Genomic DNA, 16963 nt, shown 5'->3' with positions numbered 1-16963 from the left:
TGGCAAAGAATGAGAACATCAGGCCAGGCACTCCCAGGTACTTTGGATTGAAGAACAAAAGCCCATGATATCCTAAAATGAAAGAGCCCAGAGTTGAGGCTTGGAACCCACTGGGAAACATCTTAGGGAGGAAGATTTCATCCTTAAGCCTAGGTATTTACTTAGCAGAATGTGCTACAGATACAACATCATTTATAATATAAAATGTGGGATGGTTAAATCACCGTCGATTGGCAATACTTCAACAAATATGGTACAGTCATATAATTGAATACCAGGTGGTCATTAAAAATTAATCATCTGTATGTGCTAGAACAAAAGAGTTACAAAAGTATTATACTGATAAGTAAAGCAAGCTACCTAAATGTGTATATAGTCATATTTGAGTAAAAATAAAACAAGCCAAAAGAATGTATTCATAGGAGTAGCCAATCAGCGTCTGTATTTTTCATTTTTATAGAATGAATGGATGCACATCTGCATAATTGCTGTGCCTCCATGAAGAAGACCATCTTGGAAAACACTTATCCCTTACGTTACAACATAGTAAAGTTATTCTGCTATAATTAGTCAACTTGTATTGACACTATAATTCATAACCCCCCACTTAGGAAATAGAGAGTTTTTGCTCATGTCATTTCAAAGTATAATTAAATGTAATATTTCAGGTCTTACCTAATCTTGTGAGGTTTAAGACCTTAAGGAAAAGTTAATATGCAGACCTGACCTTTAATGTGGATAAACACACCAGAGAAAAACAACAAAACTATTTCATATTTTTCCTGTAAATGTCCAGTTAAAATGTCATATTCAAAATTTCAAAGTTGATAAGTTGAGATTATCAATATTCAAGGATTCGAATTAAGTTTAACTGGCATATTAAAAGGCAAAATATTGAACTTAAAACATCTGGAAAAAGAAGAAAAGTGTAAAACACAAGAAAATAATATTTGTATCACATGAATATTTTAAGTCATTCCTCACCTCAAGTTTGTTTTTAGTTTTATAATATATTTTTATTATGTGTATATGGGCATATTTATGTGTAGGTAGACATGCATGCTTACAAAGTGACCTTGGGGACCACAGGTATCAGGATCCCTTGGATCTGGAGTAATAGACCCTTGTTAGTTCAGGTGCTGGGAACCAAATTCTGGTCCTCTGCAAGAGCTGCATATACCCATAATCCACTGAGCTGTCTCTCTAGCCCCTACAACGATTTTTCTTTTAGAGACATTCGGTTTGGTAAAATGGTCTTTCAGCATCAAGGGTAAGAAAAATATATATGAATGTTCTCTCATCTCATTAAAAGTTATTAGATAAATAAATAAAGCCAAAGTTGGTTGATATTTAAGTAGAATCAACACAGTTCAGATTTCCAATGAATCTTTCACCTTCCATATCCATTGACTGATGCTTAGTTTTCTGTCCCAATGCCCTGAAGGAGTCAAAGAATTTAGGGCTAAATTGTGGGCTGGCGCCACTGAGTGTTTCTCACATATAGGGAGTAAGCTAATAATTACATCGAAGAGCAAAGGAAATCAGACATGTAACTGCCAGGAAAGGAGCAATGTGGAAAGAAGTACCAGATAGCTGCTAGATTAGAACTGAATGTGCCCATATGAGCCAGTTAGATGAACAGATACATAGAAAAATGAGAAATACATTAGATGATAGTGGATGGATACATATGTAGATAGATAGAGAGAGAGAGAGACAGAGACAGATAGGCAGATAATATTATAGATAAATGACACATATAATAGACAAGTTGATTGGAAGATGATATGTAACAGGTAAATAATATGATAGATTGACTGACAGGGAGCAGATAGATGCTTACAAACATGCATACAAGTGTATGCGTGTTCGGGTGTGTCGGTGCTATTCCTTAGCATTATCACAATATGATAGCACACAGTAGGAACGAGCCTACCCAGCATGCATCTCTTGGTTTCTAAAAATCATTTTCTACTGAAAGGAACAAATAAGTCTGACTTCAGAGTTGGAAAATAGAAAATACAAAATGAACTCAGGAAATCTTATTGAAGAAGAGAGTGATAAAAATCACTCCAATGGACAGAGTCCCCAACTTTGAGCTTGATGGATACTAGAAAGAACTCTGTGGAAATCAAACAGGAACAATATGCATCCAATCCTCATTATTTGTGGATTTTTTTTACTCGTCAATTTAGCTATTTGATAAAATTTACTTGTAAGCCTAAAGTTACTATTTGAAGCACGTTCACAGCCACACTCAGCAGGAAACCTTTGTATCATCCCATTCTCCTCTCCTGGCAGAGGTGGCAAGCACAGTCTGTCTCCTTCCTGCAGCTGTGCCATGGTAAAGTGCGTCTTCGTCACACTTTTCTACTTCTTGCTGGGGGTTTCATTTATTTCAAAGGTCCCTAATATCAAGCATTGGTGGCACATGACTACAATGCCAGTCCTTCACCAATGGCAGTCTGGCGGGTCCCACTACTACACACATCCAGACAAATAGATCAATTGTCTTCTCCTCACAAAGGGGATACTCTGAAATGAACCTGATGGGGTTCCTCTCAACAGCCTAGCAAACCTTTATTCAAAGTTTTAGGAAAGCTGAGATCTGTGCCATGAGGGGGTTCCTGTGGAAGTTGATAAGGGACATTATTTATGAGAGACTGATCAGACCAGGTGGGACTACAGCTGGTTCTGCTCAGTTCCCATGCAAGTGGGACAAGAGCTGGTTCTGATCATCCCCAGTGCAGGTGGGACTACAGCTGGTTCTGATAAGTCCCAGAGAGGGTGGGACTACAGCTGGTTCTGCTCAGTCCCAGGGAAGGTGGAACTACAGCTGGTTCTGATCAGTCCCAGGGAAGGTGAGACTACAGCTGGTTCTTCTCTGCAGCCTTGTAGATAACAGACATTGGCATGCTCGTCATGACCCGACCATTAGGCAAGCATGCTCCAGCGCATATGAATGTTTTAAGTACGACTATGGTCTGAAGCATCTGTCTGACCAATGTCTGAAAGCACCAGACTGCAAATGGCCATCGTCTGCAGCAAAGAAAAGGGGTAGAGCTGTCTTTCCAAGGGGAAAGGAGAGGTGCTTACTGAGAGCTTATTCCTAGTGAGAAATATACCCCTTTCTCGAGAAAACTATGAGTGTGTGTTGTGCTAAAGATCTCTCGCAGTCACTATTTCCGCCAAAGTCACAGTGGTTTTTATCGTGTGCCTACAGCACCAAAACAACCTTAGAATGCATTCATTTACTAGTATGCTTTAGCACGTTACAACGGCAATGTATACTAAAAAAATCTGTGTCTGAGAAAAATGAACTGAATGACATGGAGGCACCATTTCCTTGTGGAGAATGGTGAGTTCAGAGAGCATGCGTGGGAAGGGGAAGGGGTCCGTGGTGCTGGTCTGTAATCATCTGGAGGGCAGATCTCTTAAAGCTGAAGAAACACATCACTTTCTATACTAACCTACAAAATTAATTTTAAAAAGTCAGAAACAGGCTGAAAAATCCCTAGCAGATTTAGATAAAATTGCAATTAAAAATTCCATTAACAAGTAATTAAAATGCTATTGAGAGAACACAGTATTCATGAACACAGCATTTTGTTTATACAGCCCATAGATAGGGAGAGGTTTTTTGTGAGCTCCAGTTGTAAGCAACTGAGCAGTCGCCTCTTTAAGCAGAAGCCCTGGGATTTTGATATGCTAGCCAGAATCACTAGACAACCCATAATTTAGTTAGGCATTTTCTTCAAGATTTGGATTCATGAGTATGAGTGCTAATTAGTCGATGCTCGTTTCTGCATAGTTTAACCTCCCTTCACATTCTGGTGTTTGTTGGTTTGTTTCTGTTGTTGTTTCTGCAAAAAAATTCACTCCCTATGAGCTGCCTGTATGTTTGTTCCCTCCTGTTGACACTCAGCTTCTAGATCAACATTCCTCTAGCACGTTTTTCTAAAACTAAATATAACCCATCAGTTTTATTCTTTCAACATCTTTTTTAAAGTTTCACTTTCCCAAAGAAATCCCATAGCAAACAGCTCTGCTCCAACTTCAGGCCTCATTCCTATTTCTGCCTCCTGGTCAACCTGCTGGCCTCCATGCCTAAAGGCTCTGCAACATACAACAGCCCATGTTTTCAGGGGTGTTGGCATTTGTGGGGTCTTCTTTTGGGGGATCCAATGGAGTCACTGTTTTCGAGGACAGTGTGTAGAAAGTAGGGATAATACTTGTCTCATATTACAAGGTAAGTCTGATGCTGGCTAGTGTCTCCACCGGTTTTGTGACCTATCAGTGAATTTAAAAGTACATTAATAATAAGCGAATTTGAAATAAGGAGCAAAGTGACATATATCCAATACTTGTCAAAGAGGGAGCCAGGAGATTTCATGAAGGCATAGTCAACAAGGCTGCTCTAAAGTGATTTTAATGTACAGATATTCAGAATGATGACAGAGAAGAAAGGGTTTGCACCTTTAACTGTGCAGCCCAGTGAAGCCCACACACAAGAGGGCCATGACCAAAACCTTGGCTTGACATTACAACGCTCTACTTTTTCCAGAACTCTAGGAAAGGCCACACACACTACAGTCAGATAGTTTCTGGAAATTTCAGTACAATTTTGCCCTTCTGCCTTTCTCTGCTAATTTTTATGCCTCTTACCTGAGCCTGAGCCCCTATTGCATCTCCCTGCCTATCTGATGGTCACTGCTGTCCACATGACTGATTTAAACTTAACCTAGAAAACCACCTAAAGCTCGTCCAGGATGCTGTTTCCAGAGAGGTTTAAGTGACATGAGGAGACCCATCCTAAATGAGGAAGGACCATCCCATGGGCTGGGGAGAAACAGAAACAGTGTGCGGAGGAGGGAGGACGCAAAGCCCAGTACAGTCTGAACCACTTTCTCTCTACTCCCTGACGACAGGTGTCATATGACCAGCCGGCTCATGCTCCTGCTGCCATGCCTTTGCCACCATAATAGACGGCAGCCCTCCAGATGATGAGTCAAAATTAAGCCCCTTTTTTCTTCAAGTTGCTTCTTCTTGTCAGGTTATTTGGTCACAGCCATGAGGAAGGTAACTGTGTGTGTGTGTGTGTGTGTGTGTGTGTGTGTGTGTGTGTTGCTGAGGATGGAACCCAGGACCTCGAGCATACTAAGCAAGCATTCTGCCTCTGAGCTACCTTGTCAGCCCTGACTGCACAATTTTCATCCTATAACCCCATACTAGAAGGAGCCCTCAATATCAGCGGCTTTATGAGGCAGGGCTCAACACAAACATGGAAAGTGTAAGACCTGATCTGGCGACACTTGTTGCTAATAATAAATTCGGTGATCATATGGAGGTCCCTGATATTTTACTGTGTCCTTACCAAATAGCCATGGCTTTTAGGAACTACCCAATGCCACTTAATTTATGTGTTGATGTATGATAAGAAGTGATAGAGATCCACTTTGGTAAGTCTGAATGTTTCCGACCTTAAAATAAATGCTAAGGTGGACAATCATTCATTCATTAAATAGTTACTGAGATCAACCTGGTGGGGTTAACCCAGCAATATGTGTGATGAGGGGGGGAATTCTTGCCCTGGTGGGGCTGACTTCTCACTGGGGAGACAGCAAAGTAAACACACGAGAAAGTTCCAGTTACCCCTGAATTATGGTGGGTTCGTTACCTGTGACCTCAACCAACCACAGATCAAAACTAACAAAGAATTCCCTCTGCCCTGAGCATGTGGGGACTTCGCTTGTCATGGTTCATAAACAAAGCAATGTAGTCTATTCACACGGCCTTTATGCTGCGAAGAGTGTTGTCAGGGATCTAGAGACGACCCAAGGTCTGCAGGAGGGTGTCAAAATGGATGCGGGAAAGAACTGTGCCTTTTGTATGTAAGAGTCTGGAGTGTTCCTGGAGCCAGTCTCCCACAGCTACCCAGGGATACCTGTGCAGCACCGGTCCGTGATGAGAGCTGAAGGGGAAATAAAGGAGGGTGGGAGCTCAGAAACATTAAAAGGGGGGGGGTTGGAGATTTTTTTAAAAAATAGATTAAGGAAGGCCTCACTGAGAAGCATTCTGCAGCAAATGAGGGGCTGTGAGAATGGCGTTCCTAGAGCAGGACCGGCAGCCGCAGCGGTCGCGGGTCAGCATGCACCTGGGCCAGCGATGAGTTTGAAGCACGATTTGTAAATGAGACCGAAAGGAGAAGAGACGGAAGCCATAGCCACAGATGAGATCCACCAAGTCCTCCGGGACAGGTGGCTTTCTGTGTGTGACGGGAGCAGGTGGAGGCTGGGAGATGAGAAGTTACCTTTACCAGGATCCTCCGGCAGCGGAGCAAAGACCACCTAAGCAGGCAGGGGAGAGGCAGGCGCCATTGTACCAGGCTGTCTTTCCCTTGTGTTCTGGGCAAACCTCACCTGAGCTCTGTCCACAGCTTTCTCCTCGGGCCCCTCCTTCCATCCCACTCCTTTACCTACATGGCCTGCTTCTCGGGATGTTTTTAGTAGCTTCCTAGGAGCGAGGAATTCTGGGATGCCTGAGGGCAGGTGCCCCACAATAAGACTGCCAACATACACACATACTCACACACACACAAACACACACACACACACACACACACACACAAACAAACACGCACACATACTCACACACACACAAACACACACACACACACACACTCACACCTCCCAAGCTTTACCACCCAGGTGTCTACCACATAAGCCCAATGTGCCGAACACAGGAAACCTATTTGGCATTTCCAAACACGTCTATCCTCTGTACTCCGATCTCCACATGGGTTGCACCCACCTCCACGGGGTACAGGAGGCCTGCTAGGGTCTTTCCTGCTTCTTCCCTCCCTCAGTCATTCTCACCCCCGCCCCGCACACACACGGACTCATTTCACAGCAGCCACAACCCTCCTATGGGACCTGCTTGTCCTCACCCCAGCCCCACCCCACACCCCGAGCACCGGGGTTCTGAGTGTGCACTCACACACTAGAATCTTACAGATTCTAGGGATCCAAACTCCGGTTCTCCTACCCACCTGGCGGGCTCTTCACTCACTGAGCCGTCTCCCAGATTCTAACCTTGTCATTTAATGACCAGAATTAGTAATAATAATAGAAACAATCTGTAACTGTCAATAATTCTTTTAAAATCAACTTACCACCTCAAAATTACTTGGCTATTTGGTTATGTTTATAAACATATTGCATACCAACACAGACAAAATTCTAGCCAAAAGAAATTCTATTTTGTGTTTATGATCATGCCAAACAAGACTAAAAATGGGCATAAAGGAAAATAAACTGCCACCATTTTTTTTCTATACAGAAAATGTTGAGTTAAATGGAGAAGACTTTAAAATTCTAAGCCTCAAACCACAGGAAAGCTGATCCACTTAAATATTTCAAGTGTTTATTTTTGTCAGGATTTTGATGGAATCAATGTTAATCTCCTTGCAGACACACTGACAATTTGGCATTCCTCTTTGCGGTGTTTGACAGCAGCCTTGCTCTGCATAATTCATAAGGCCCTAGAAACGTGAGTCAGATTTCAGCAATATCTGTATCAGAGTGGGGAAGCAGAAGGTAGAAAGTACAGTGGATTTTCTTCTAGCTCCTCAGCAAAAGCGCCTCTAAGAGGGCACCACGTTAACCAGGAGTGATGGCATTGCCTCGCAGTCCCAGGTACCTGGGGAACTCAAGCAAGAGGGTCACTTGAACTCACTGGTTCAAAGCCAGCTTGGATGACACAGCAAGACCCTGCCTACAAATAAAACAAGCCAAAAGATACCATTCAGTAAAGTCCAGATCGTTTTCTTTTTAAGGGAGTTCAAATCGATGGCTAAGCTATCTAGCTCCTCTTTAAAGGAGCTGGTATTGATGAACACAGAAAAAAATAAAGACAAAAGGAAAACCTGCTCCAGCAAACAAAAGAGAGTGTGGGACTCAAACACAGATTAAACTCAGAATGAAATCTAAACTGTCCATAATGCAAGATCTTCACCATGAGCCTCGGCTCTGTAACGTACATCAAGCCAAGCCAAGTTTATACCCAGAGGTGTCCTTTATCTGAATTAAATATCAGAATGTGACTTCCAACAGTTGCTTTGTTGTAAAAACACTAAGGAATATCAATGTGTATGATCAAATGAACTGATTTAAATACCCTAATTGAATAGTATTCCAATAACTTCGGTATGGTTTAAGACAGTTTTAGCAAGAGATTTTTAATATATCCCACTAAAGCAGTGTTTCTGTTTAGCAAGATAAAGTAAACTAGGTTGGGTGTGGTGACATGCGCCCAGATCTGAATCTTCAGAGGTTGAGACAGGAGACTGAGAGGTCCAAGGACAGTTTTAGCTACCTAATTTGTCTATAGTCAGCTACATGAGATACCGTCTTGAGCTTCCAATCTACAACCAGCTAGAGAATCCATTTTGTACAAGTAGAGCAATGAGCTATCAGGGTGTCCCAGATTTATACAAGAGTGGAATCATCCATCACAATCAAGAAAGGAAATGAAAAGCAGAATGTGCCAGAAATATGAGCAAGAAAATCAGACTGAACACTGATTTCATAAACCAAATATACATGCTCAGACTCTTCTTATCCGTCAGTCCGTGTGTGTGTGTGTGTGTGTGTGTTTCTGTGTGTGTGCATGTGTGTGGTGATCCACACCAATGTGGAAAAGCTGGAAGCCCACAATCCCTTGCAATACAAGAAACTAAGAAGTAGCATATACAGATTATATATACATATAATCACTTGGTGAACTTCTAGAGTCCAGTCATAGTGAGGGAAGAGCAATATTACAAGCCAAGGGGCCAATACCATGATGGGGAAACCCACAGAAACAGCTGACCTGAGCTAATGGGAGCTCACTGACTCCAGACTGACAGCTGGGGACCCTGTATAAGACTGAACTAGGCCCTCTGAATGTGGGTAACAGTTGTATGGCTTAGGCAGTTTATGGTCACTAGGAGTGGAACCAGTATTTATCCCTAGTGCATGATGAACTGGCTCTTTGGAGGCCCATTCCCTATGGGGGGGGGGAGAACTTGCTCAGCCTAGTTATAGGGGAAAGGACCTTGATCCTGCCTCAAATGATGTGGCAGATTTTGTTGACTCCCCCACGGGAGGCCTCACCCTCTCTGAGGAATGAATGGGGGTGTGGTGGGGTGGGGAGAAGATGGGGGGAGCAGGAGGACAGGAGGGAGAGGGAACTGAAATTGGTAAGTAAAATAAGATTCTTTTAAAAATTAAAAAAGTAGCATTTAAATTTCCATAAATAAGTTTTAAATCCCAGAATGGATTCTTCTCATTTCTACATGATAGTAGAACCCCTTGGAAAAAGCACTAGACATTTTGAAAAGCACTGGGCAGGGAACATGGCAGAGATCTATGAAAAGAAAGGGCGGCCAAAGTATCTAGAAAGAGCCTTGGGGACTAGAGAAATGACTCAGCCATTAAGAGCACTTTCTACTCTTGTAGAGGACCTGGCTTTGCTCCCCAGTGCCCACAGAGCAGCTCACAATAACCTGTTATTTCAGTCCCAAGCACTCTCTTCTGGCCTCTGCAGACACCAGGTATGCAAATGATGTACAGACATACATGTAGGCAAACATGCATACACATAAAACATGACGGATAGGTCCTTAGAAAGAATGTCAGCAATTGTATGGATTTGATATCAAATCCCCTTTTGAGCCAAAAGTACACAATGGAAGAAAGAGGGCATCTTCAACAAATGGTGCTGGCATAACTGGATGTCAACCTGTAGAAGAATGAAAGTAGATCCATATCTATCACCATGCACAAAACTCAAGTCCAAATGGATTAAAGACCTCAATATTAATTTGAACACACTGAGCTTGATAGAGGAGAAAGTGGGAAGTACTCTACAACAAATGGGCACAGGGAACCGTTTCCTACGCATAACCCCAGCTGCACAGACTTTAAGGGCAACATTGAATAAATGGGACCTCCTGAAGTTGAGCAGCTTCTGTAAAGCAAAGGACATTGTCACTAAGACACAAAGGCAGCCTACTGACTGGGAAAAGATCTTCACCAACCCTGCAACTGACAAAGGTCTGATCTCTAAAATATATAAGGAACTCAAGAGACTAGATGGTAAAATGCCAATTAACCCAATTAAAAAATGGGGCGCTGAACTGAACAGAGAATTCTCAACAGAAGAAGTTCGAATGGCCAAAAGACACTTAAGGTCATGCTCAACCTCCCTAGCTATCAGGGAAATGCAAATCAAAACAACTTTGAGATATCATCTTACACCTGTCAGATTGGCTAAAATCCAAAATACCAATAATAACCTTTGCTGGAGAGGTTGTGGGGTAAGGGGTACACTCATCCATTGCTGGTGGGAATGCAAACTTGTGCAACCACTTTGGAAAGCAGTGTGGCGGTTTCTCAGGAAATTCGGGATCAACCTACCCCAGGACCCAGCAATTCCACTATTGGGAATCTACCCAAGAGATGCCCAATCATACAACAAAAGCATATGCTCATCTATGTTCATAGCAGCATTATTTGTAATAGCCAGATCCTGGAAACAACCTAGATGCCCTTCAGCGGAAGAATGGATGAAGAAACTGTGGAATATATACATGCTAGAATACTACTCAGCGGTAAAAAACAATGACATCTTGAATTTTTCAGGCAAATGGATGGAAATAGAAAACACTATTCTGAGTGAGGTAACCCAGACCCATAAAGATGAACATGGGATGTACTCACTCATATTCGGTTTCTAGCCATAATTAAAGGGCATCGAGCCTATAAATTTGGGATCCTTGAGAAGATAATAAGAAGGTGAACTCCCAAAAAAAGATATAGTAATCCTCCTGGATATTGGAAGTAGACACGATCGCCAGGCAAAATTGGGAACTTGAGGGTTGGGCAAGACTGGGCCAAGGGAAGATGGGGAGAGAAAAGTGTGAAGGGAAGAACGGGGGGAGCTCGGAGGAATGGGGTGCTTGGGATATAGGAAGGGTGGATATGGGAGCAGGGAAGCATATATCTTAATTTAAGGAGCTACCTGAGGGTTGTCAAGAGACTTGACCCTAGAGGGGTTCCCAGGTTTCCAGGGAGATGCCCCCAGTTAGTTCCTTGGGCAGCTGAGGAGAGGGAGCCTGAAAAGGCCAGTTCCTATAGCCATACTGATGAATTTCTTGCATATCACCATAGAACCTCCACCTGACGATAGATGAAGAAAATGACAGAGCCCCACATTGGAGCACCAGACTGAGCTCCCAAGGTCCTGATGAGGAGCAGAAGGAGAGAGAACATGAGAAAGAAAGTCAGGACCGTGAGCGAACCTCCAGCTGGCGACAGATGGGGAAGGTGACTGAGCCCCACATTGGAGCACTGGACTGAGCTCCCAAGGTCCTGATGAGGAGCAGAAGGAGCGAGAACATGAGGGAGAAAGTCAGGAACGAGAGGGGTGCGTTCACTCATGGAGACGGTGGGACAGAACTAATGGGAGATCACCAACTCCAGTTGGAATGGGACTGATGGATCATGCGACCAAACACGTCTCTCTGAATGTGGCCAACAGCGGGGGCTGACTGAGAAGCAAAGGACAATGGCTCTGGGCTCTGATTCTTCTGCATGGACGGGCTCTGTGGGAGCCTTCTCAGCTTGATCGATCACCTTCCTGGACCTGGGGGGAGTTGGGAGGACATTGGTCTTAGCATAGAGTGGGGAACCCTGATGGCTCCTTGGCCTTGAGAAGGAGGGAGGGGAGGTATGGGTGGAGGGGAGGGGAGGGCAGGGAAGGGGGAGAAGGAGGGGAGGGAAGGGGGAGGAGGAGGGGAGGGAGGGGGGAGGAGGAGGGAAGGAGATGGAAATTTTTAAATATAAAAAAAAATAAACCATGAAAAAAAAAAGAAGTAAGAAAAAAAATCCCCTTTTACTGTTCAATTAATATATTTCACTTTGAAGTCCTAATTTACAAAGTATCAATATCTCTAACCATGCCTTCATCTCTTCCTGAGTCTACTTTGTATTTCTCCAAATTAAAATTCTAAATATATTTATATGTCTTAAATTATTTAACACCAACTTCATCTCAATTCAGCTGTAAAATAAATTGTGGGGGCTGGAAAGATGGCTCGGTGGTTAAGAGTGTACACTGATCTTGTCCCAAGTTCAGTTCCCAGTACCCACATCTGGCATCTCACAATCACTTGTAACTTGAACTCCGGAGACCAGTGCCCTCTTCTGGACTCCAAAGTTATCTGTACCCATACAGGTGCACGTACATGCACATGAACATCATCATCACCATCATCATCATCATCATCAATGGCCCATAATACAGTTGTGAAAATGATGGGCTGGTCCACATGGGAAGAGTTCAGACAACATGAGCATCCAGAGAATTCCTGTGTTATACTGGAATATCAGGAGTCATTCTAACAGTTACAAAAGAACACGTTGTCACAAAGTCATGGGGAGGAAGGAAACCATATCTATAACTTAAATGAAAAGAAATAGTATTTCCCAAATACTGATGTTAAAGTACTTTGAACAAGTAGTCTTCAGCAGTGTTCCAGTCTCTCCTCCTTCTGAGACTGTAGTGACAAGTCTATGATGTATTAGTAACTTCATCTTATACCTCTGTCTCACTGGTCAAAATGCCACAGTTATTTTATCATGAGCATCTGATAAACCTTGAACTCTATAATTTATATAAATATTAACTCTGAGAATTCAGGAAATGAAACTGGAAGTAAAGAATGGGAGTCACTGTAGATTTCTTAAACAAAGGAACTTGCTGTCATTCAACAGAATAAAGTTTACATACTTAGGAACGATTTAAGTTGTTTAGATTTTAGAATGTTTAATCTACCTTTAATGACCTCTATTTATTATTATTATTATTATTATTTCTACTATCAGCATTTCCTTTTTTAGACAGAGGCACACCATCTAGCTCTGGCTGGCCTCAAACTCCTTATATACAGCATGCTAACCTCAAATTGACAGAAATCTGCCTGTCTGACTCTGCCTCACAGAAATATGCCCCCTGCCTCCCAAGTACTGGGGTTAAAGGTGTGCCAAATGCTAAACTTACTGTTTTTTAAGAGAAATAAAAATGGAAAAGCAGGACAGTCCATCCCACTGACACGCTTTTTCCAGGACAGCTACACAGGGACAACTGATACAGTTACTAAGGAAGAATATTTCCTTCTAGTGGATTTTACCTGCATAAGGATCTCCCCATACTGCTTTCCTAAAAAAAAAAATCCTTTACACAATGCAATCACAGTGTTAATAATCAGACATCTGTAACTGCAGCAAATGCTACATCTAGATACAGATATCCTCATGACCTGAAGCAGTGATTCTCAAACTTCCTTCAGGGTGGGCCATTTCTTATATTATTTCATCTGTTACCTACCAATAATTATGCAAAACACATTCAAATAAATTGTTAGAAACTTGTCTGTTTGTTTGTTTGTTTGTTCTGGAGTTTCATTTTGGTTTTCTCACTATCAGTGTGTATACGTGTGTACCGTGTGTGTGCATGAATGCCAGGCTTGTGTCACCACACGTGTGTGTTGAGGTTGGAGGACTTTCCTTGGGTGTGTGTCTCTTCTTCCACCATAGGATCCAGAAACAGAACTCTGGTCTTCATGCCATCCATCACTTTAAAGACTTGAAAAACATAAGCCTAACTTTTTATTACTACTGTCAAATTCAATAGATAAAATTATTCCCTTAAATTTCCTTTTTAAAGTTGGCTTACAACATAATGGGTTTCATTGTGTGTGTGTGTGTGTGTATGTGTGTGTGTGTGTGTGTGTGTGTGGTTCTGCTTCATTCTTATTTGCCACTGTCTCCCACCTCCTCTCAAAGAGGCCATTCTCTCAAATTTCTGAAGTGACATTTGCAGCATTTCCTTTCAAATCTATTCAGCCATCAGCAGACATCTGTGAGCGACCCTGGTGTGGGGCCACACAGTTCCTATTTCGGGGTCCCGTTGACCATTATACTCAAGGCCCCAGCATTGCTCTCTCTCACTGAGCCCTCTTGGGACCCATGCTTGGCAGAGTGCTGGCCTAAAGTACCATGCATGTATATACTTAAGAGATATACTTTACCTCTGACATTCTTTCCAAAGCCCATTGAGGAAACCTTTTTGTTCACTTGTTCATTCGTGTTTGATTTCTCCTTGATGACATCATCATCGCTAACGACGTCAGCAGAAAATTTTTTCTTTTTCTTTTTCTTGTGTCGAGGTGGAAGCTTTTTTGGAAAAGTAAACATTGGGAATATCACAAGAAACATGGCAATGGCACAAAGGAGGAATCCACTCCACCTAAAAAATTGGGAAATGTGAGTAGCATTTATGGCTTCGGTCTGAGAGCAAGAACAAATCATAAAGATGGGTTTGTCATGATAACATTGCAAAGACATCATTGCACCTTCGTCAGGAATAAAGCAGAAGAAAATTGAACCAACTGAGAAAATCAAGGCAATTTGCCTTCCTGTGGCATGAATGGAAAAATGCATGATTATACGAGGATTTTAGTGACTATTATATTCAGCAACTTGATTAGAATGCCATTCAAGAAATCTGAGTACAGATCACTTCTGCTACGGAATGCATTTCTTTATAGTTTTTGTTTTCTTTTGCTTTGTTTGAGCCTGAGTCTCGTGTAACCCCAACTGACATCAACTGATTATTATTTCAGGGTGATCTTGACTGTCTCACCTTCCTTCCTTTACAGCCCAATGCCAAGATGACAGGCATGAGCCACCATACCTGGCTACAATAAATTTACTAGAAAAAAAACCAATAGACTACCTCACCTGCTGAGAGGAGTGATATACCAGAAGGAAAACAAATACCTCTTGTCAAATGTACTTTGTTTGTCCGTCCTTTTGTGATGGAGATAGAAGCTACGCCCTAATGTTATGTCCAGTGTGTTTCTGATTGCTGATGGGGCTTCCATATTTTTACAAGTACTTAAGAACGTATGCCGGGCGGTGGTGGCGCACGCCTTTAATCCCAGCACTCGGGAGGCAGAGGCAGGCGGATCTCTGTGAGTTCGAGACCAGCCTGGTCTACAAGAGCTAGTTCCAGGACAGGCTCCAAAGCAACAGAGAAACCCTGTCTCAAAAAAAACCAAAAAAAAAAAATGTATTGCTCACCCCCACACACACACTTATCCAGTTCTCACAGTATTTAACAGATATGATGGACAGCAAGACGTTCATAGTTGATCTTTGTCATGAGGAACTTAAGGCTACCGTAAGCCAGAGATATAAGAAACACCCACCAAGATGTGCAAGAAGATAGACAGACAGCTGAGCATTGATTCTTATTTTGTAGTTTGTGTTCAAGCAAGCTTCCTCAAAGAGGCATTATCCAGTGCTTGGGACAGGTTAGCTATTCAAAAATTTTGCCCAATACATAAATTGAAAGAAATGGATTTAAAAAGGTGGCAGATATCAGTGTTGGGGACCACAGCTAGGTCAACATGTCTCCTTAAGAACCTAGCTGCATATGGGCCCTCATCAATCATTCCCCACAGCACACCCCATTACCCCCTGGAATTAGAGTCCCCAAGCTGCTTCACTATCTCAGCCCTGCATCCTCCCTCCTGGAGAGGGCAGGCAGGAGAGGCAGGATATTCATGAGTTGCGGTTTAGACACATCTGGGTTCGGATTCTGTCTTCACCACTTGCTAACTATGAAATCTTGGGGATTTATTTTACTTCTCCTAGTTGAATTTCTCATCTGGAAAGGGGGTGAAAAATGCTTCTGAGAGTCCTCAAATTTAAAGACGATCGTTACACCTGACCTGATGTGCAGTAGCTACTTTGGTTCTGTTTTTTTTATGTTTTATATCTAATGTTTAATGTTTTAATGTGCAGTAGCTACTTTGGTTCTGTTCTTTAATGTAGATCTGCACTCAGACTAGATCTTCAACCTTCACCCGGCCTGTGATCATGTAGAATTTCATGCAATCATGAAACCGGTACACTCTTCTTTAGATGTTTTAAGATGTTTATTTAATACAAGTGTGTTTTGATGTGGGGGTTGTGCGCTTGCCACATTGTATGTGTGGAGGTCAGAGGACAGTTCTGTGGAATCAGTTCTCCCCTTCAACCTTCACATGGGTTCTGGGCAGTGAACTCTGGTAACCAGGCTTGCACAGCAAGCAGCTTGCCCACTGAGCTATTTTTTCCAATTCTTGAGATACACTGTAACAGCTGAGAAGGGAAGAATTACCACAAGCAAATAAAAGCGGGACAGTGTGTGATCAATTCAAAGCGAAGCAAACCAGTTAGAGTCCTCAATAGCTTCAAGAAATAACCTCATGAGGCATGAGATAATGACAGCCACTGAGGTCCTGCTGAGGAGGACTCTGAGAGAAGCGATGGCAGGAGAATGTACAGCAAACACTGGGAAACGAGACCTCAATCATAGTCAACACTGAAAGACCCAGGTATCTAAACCCCTTTCATGAACCATTATCCAACCCAGTTATAAGGTAGGCAGTTAACTGACACATAGGTCCGCCCTTGTCAGTTCCTTAACCCAGCCTGCTGCACAAAGGCTTTATGCAAGTAATTCACTTCCCCAAATATTAATTTCTCAGCCTATAAAATGGGTATGATGTTAAAAACTACGTCATCTGATTGCTAAAAGGCTTAAATGAGTATATGTGTAAAACTTTATAACACTTGACACACATTGCGCGTCTAATAAAAAACGCTATAATTTCACCCTTCACTCCTTCAACCTCCATTTAAAGAAAATCTACCTTTGGTGCTGGGTAACACATTCAATGAGAAACCTATTACCAGCAAGACTAGCGAATAGAAAAAAAAAACAAATTCATTTTTAAACAGACTCAGCTAATTCAAAACTGACGATCACTTATAGAATCAAGATTAAGCCATCAGTAGATAGATAAAAT

At 42.3% G+C, this 16963-nt stretch overlaps 1 protein-coding gene across 1 annotated transcript in view; it reads right to left on the bottom strand.

Annotated features, from left to right (window-relative positions):
• Positions 1-16963, bottom strand: part of Slco5a1 (solute carrier organic anion transporter family member 5A1) — a 122648-nt gene that overhangs the window by 43188 nt on the left and 62497 nt on the right. The window contains exon 3 of the mRNA XM_038348371.1: positions 14135-14352. Coding sequence (XP_038204299.1) covers positions 14135-14352 — 218 coding nt within the window. The remainder of the gene's footprint in view (positions 1-14134; positions 14353-16963) is intronic.

The sequence above is a fragment of the Arvicola amphibius genome, chromosome 11, assembly GCF_903992535.2.
Source record: "Arvicola amphibius chromosome 11, mArvAmp1.2, whole genome shotgun sequence".
Taxonomy (NCBI): Eukaryota; Metazoa; Chordata; class Mammalia; order Rodentia; family Cricetidae; genus Arvicola; species Arvicola amphibius.
Note: the sequence above shows the minus strand (reverse complement) of the source record. Positions and strands in the feature narration are given on the sequence as shown.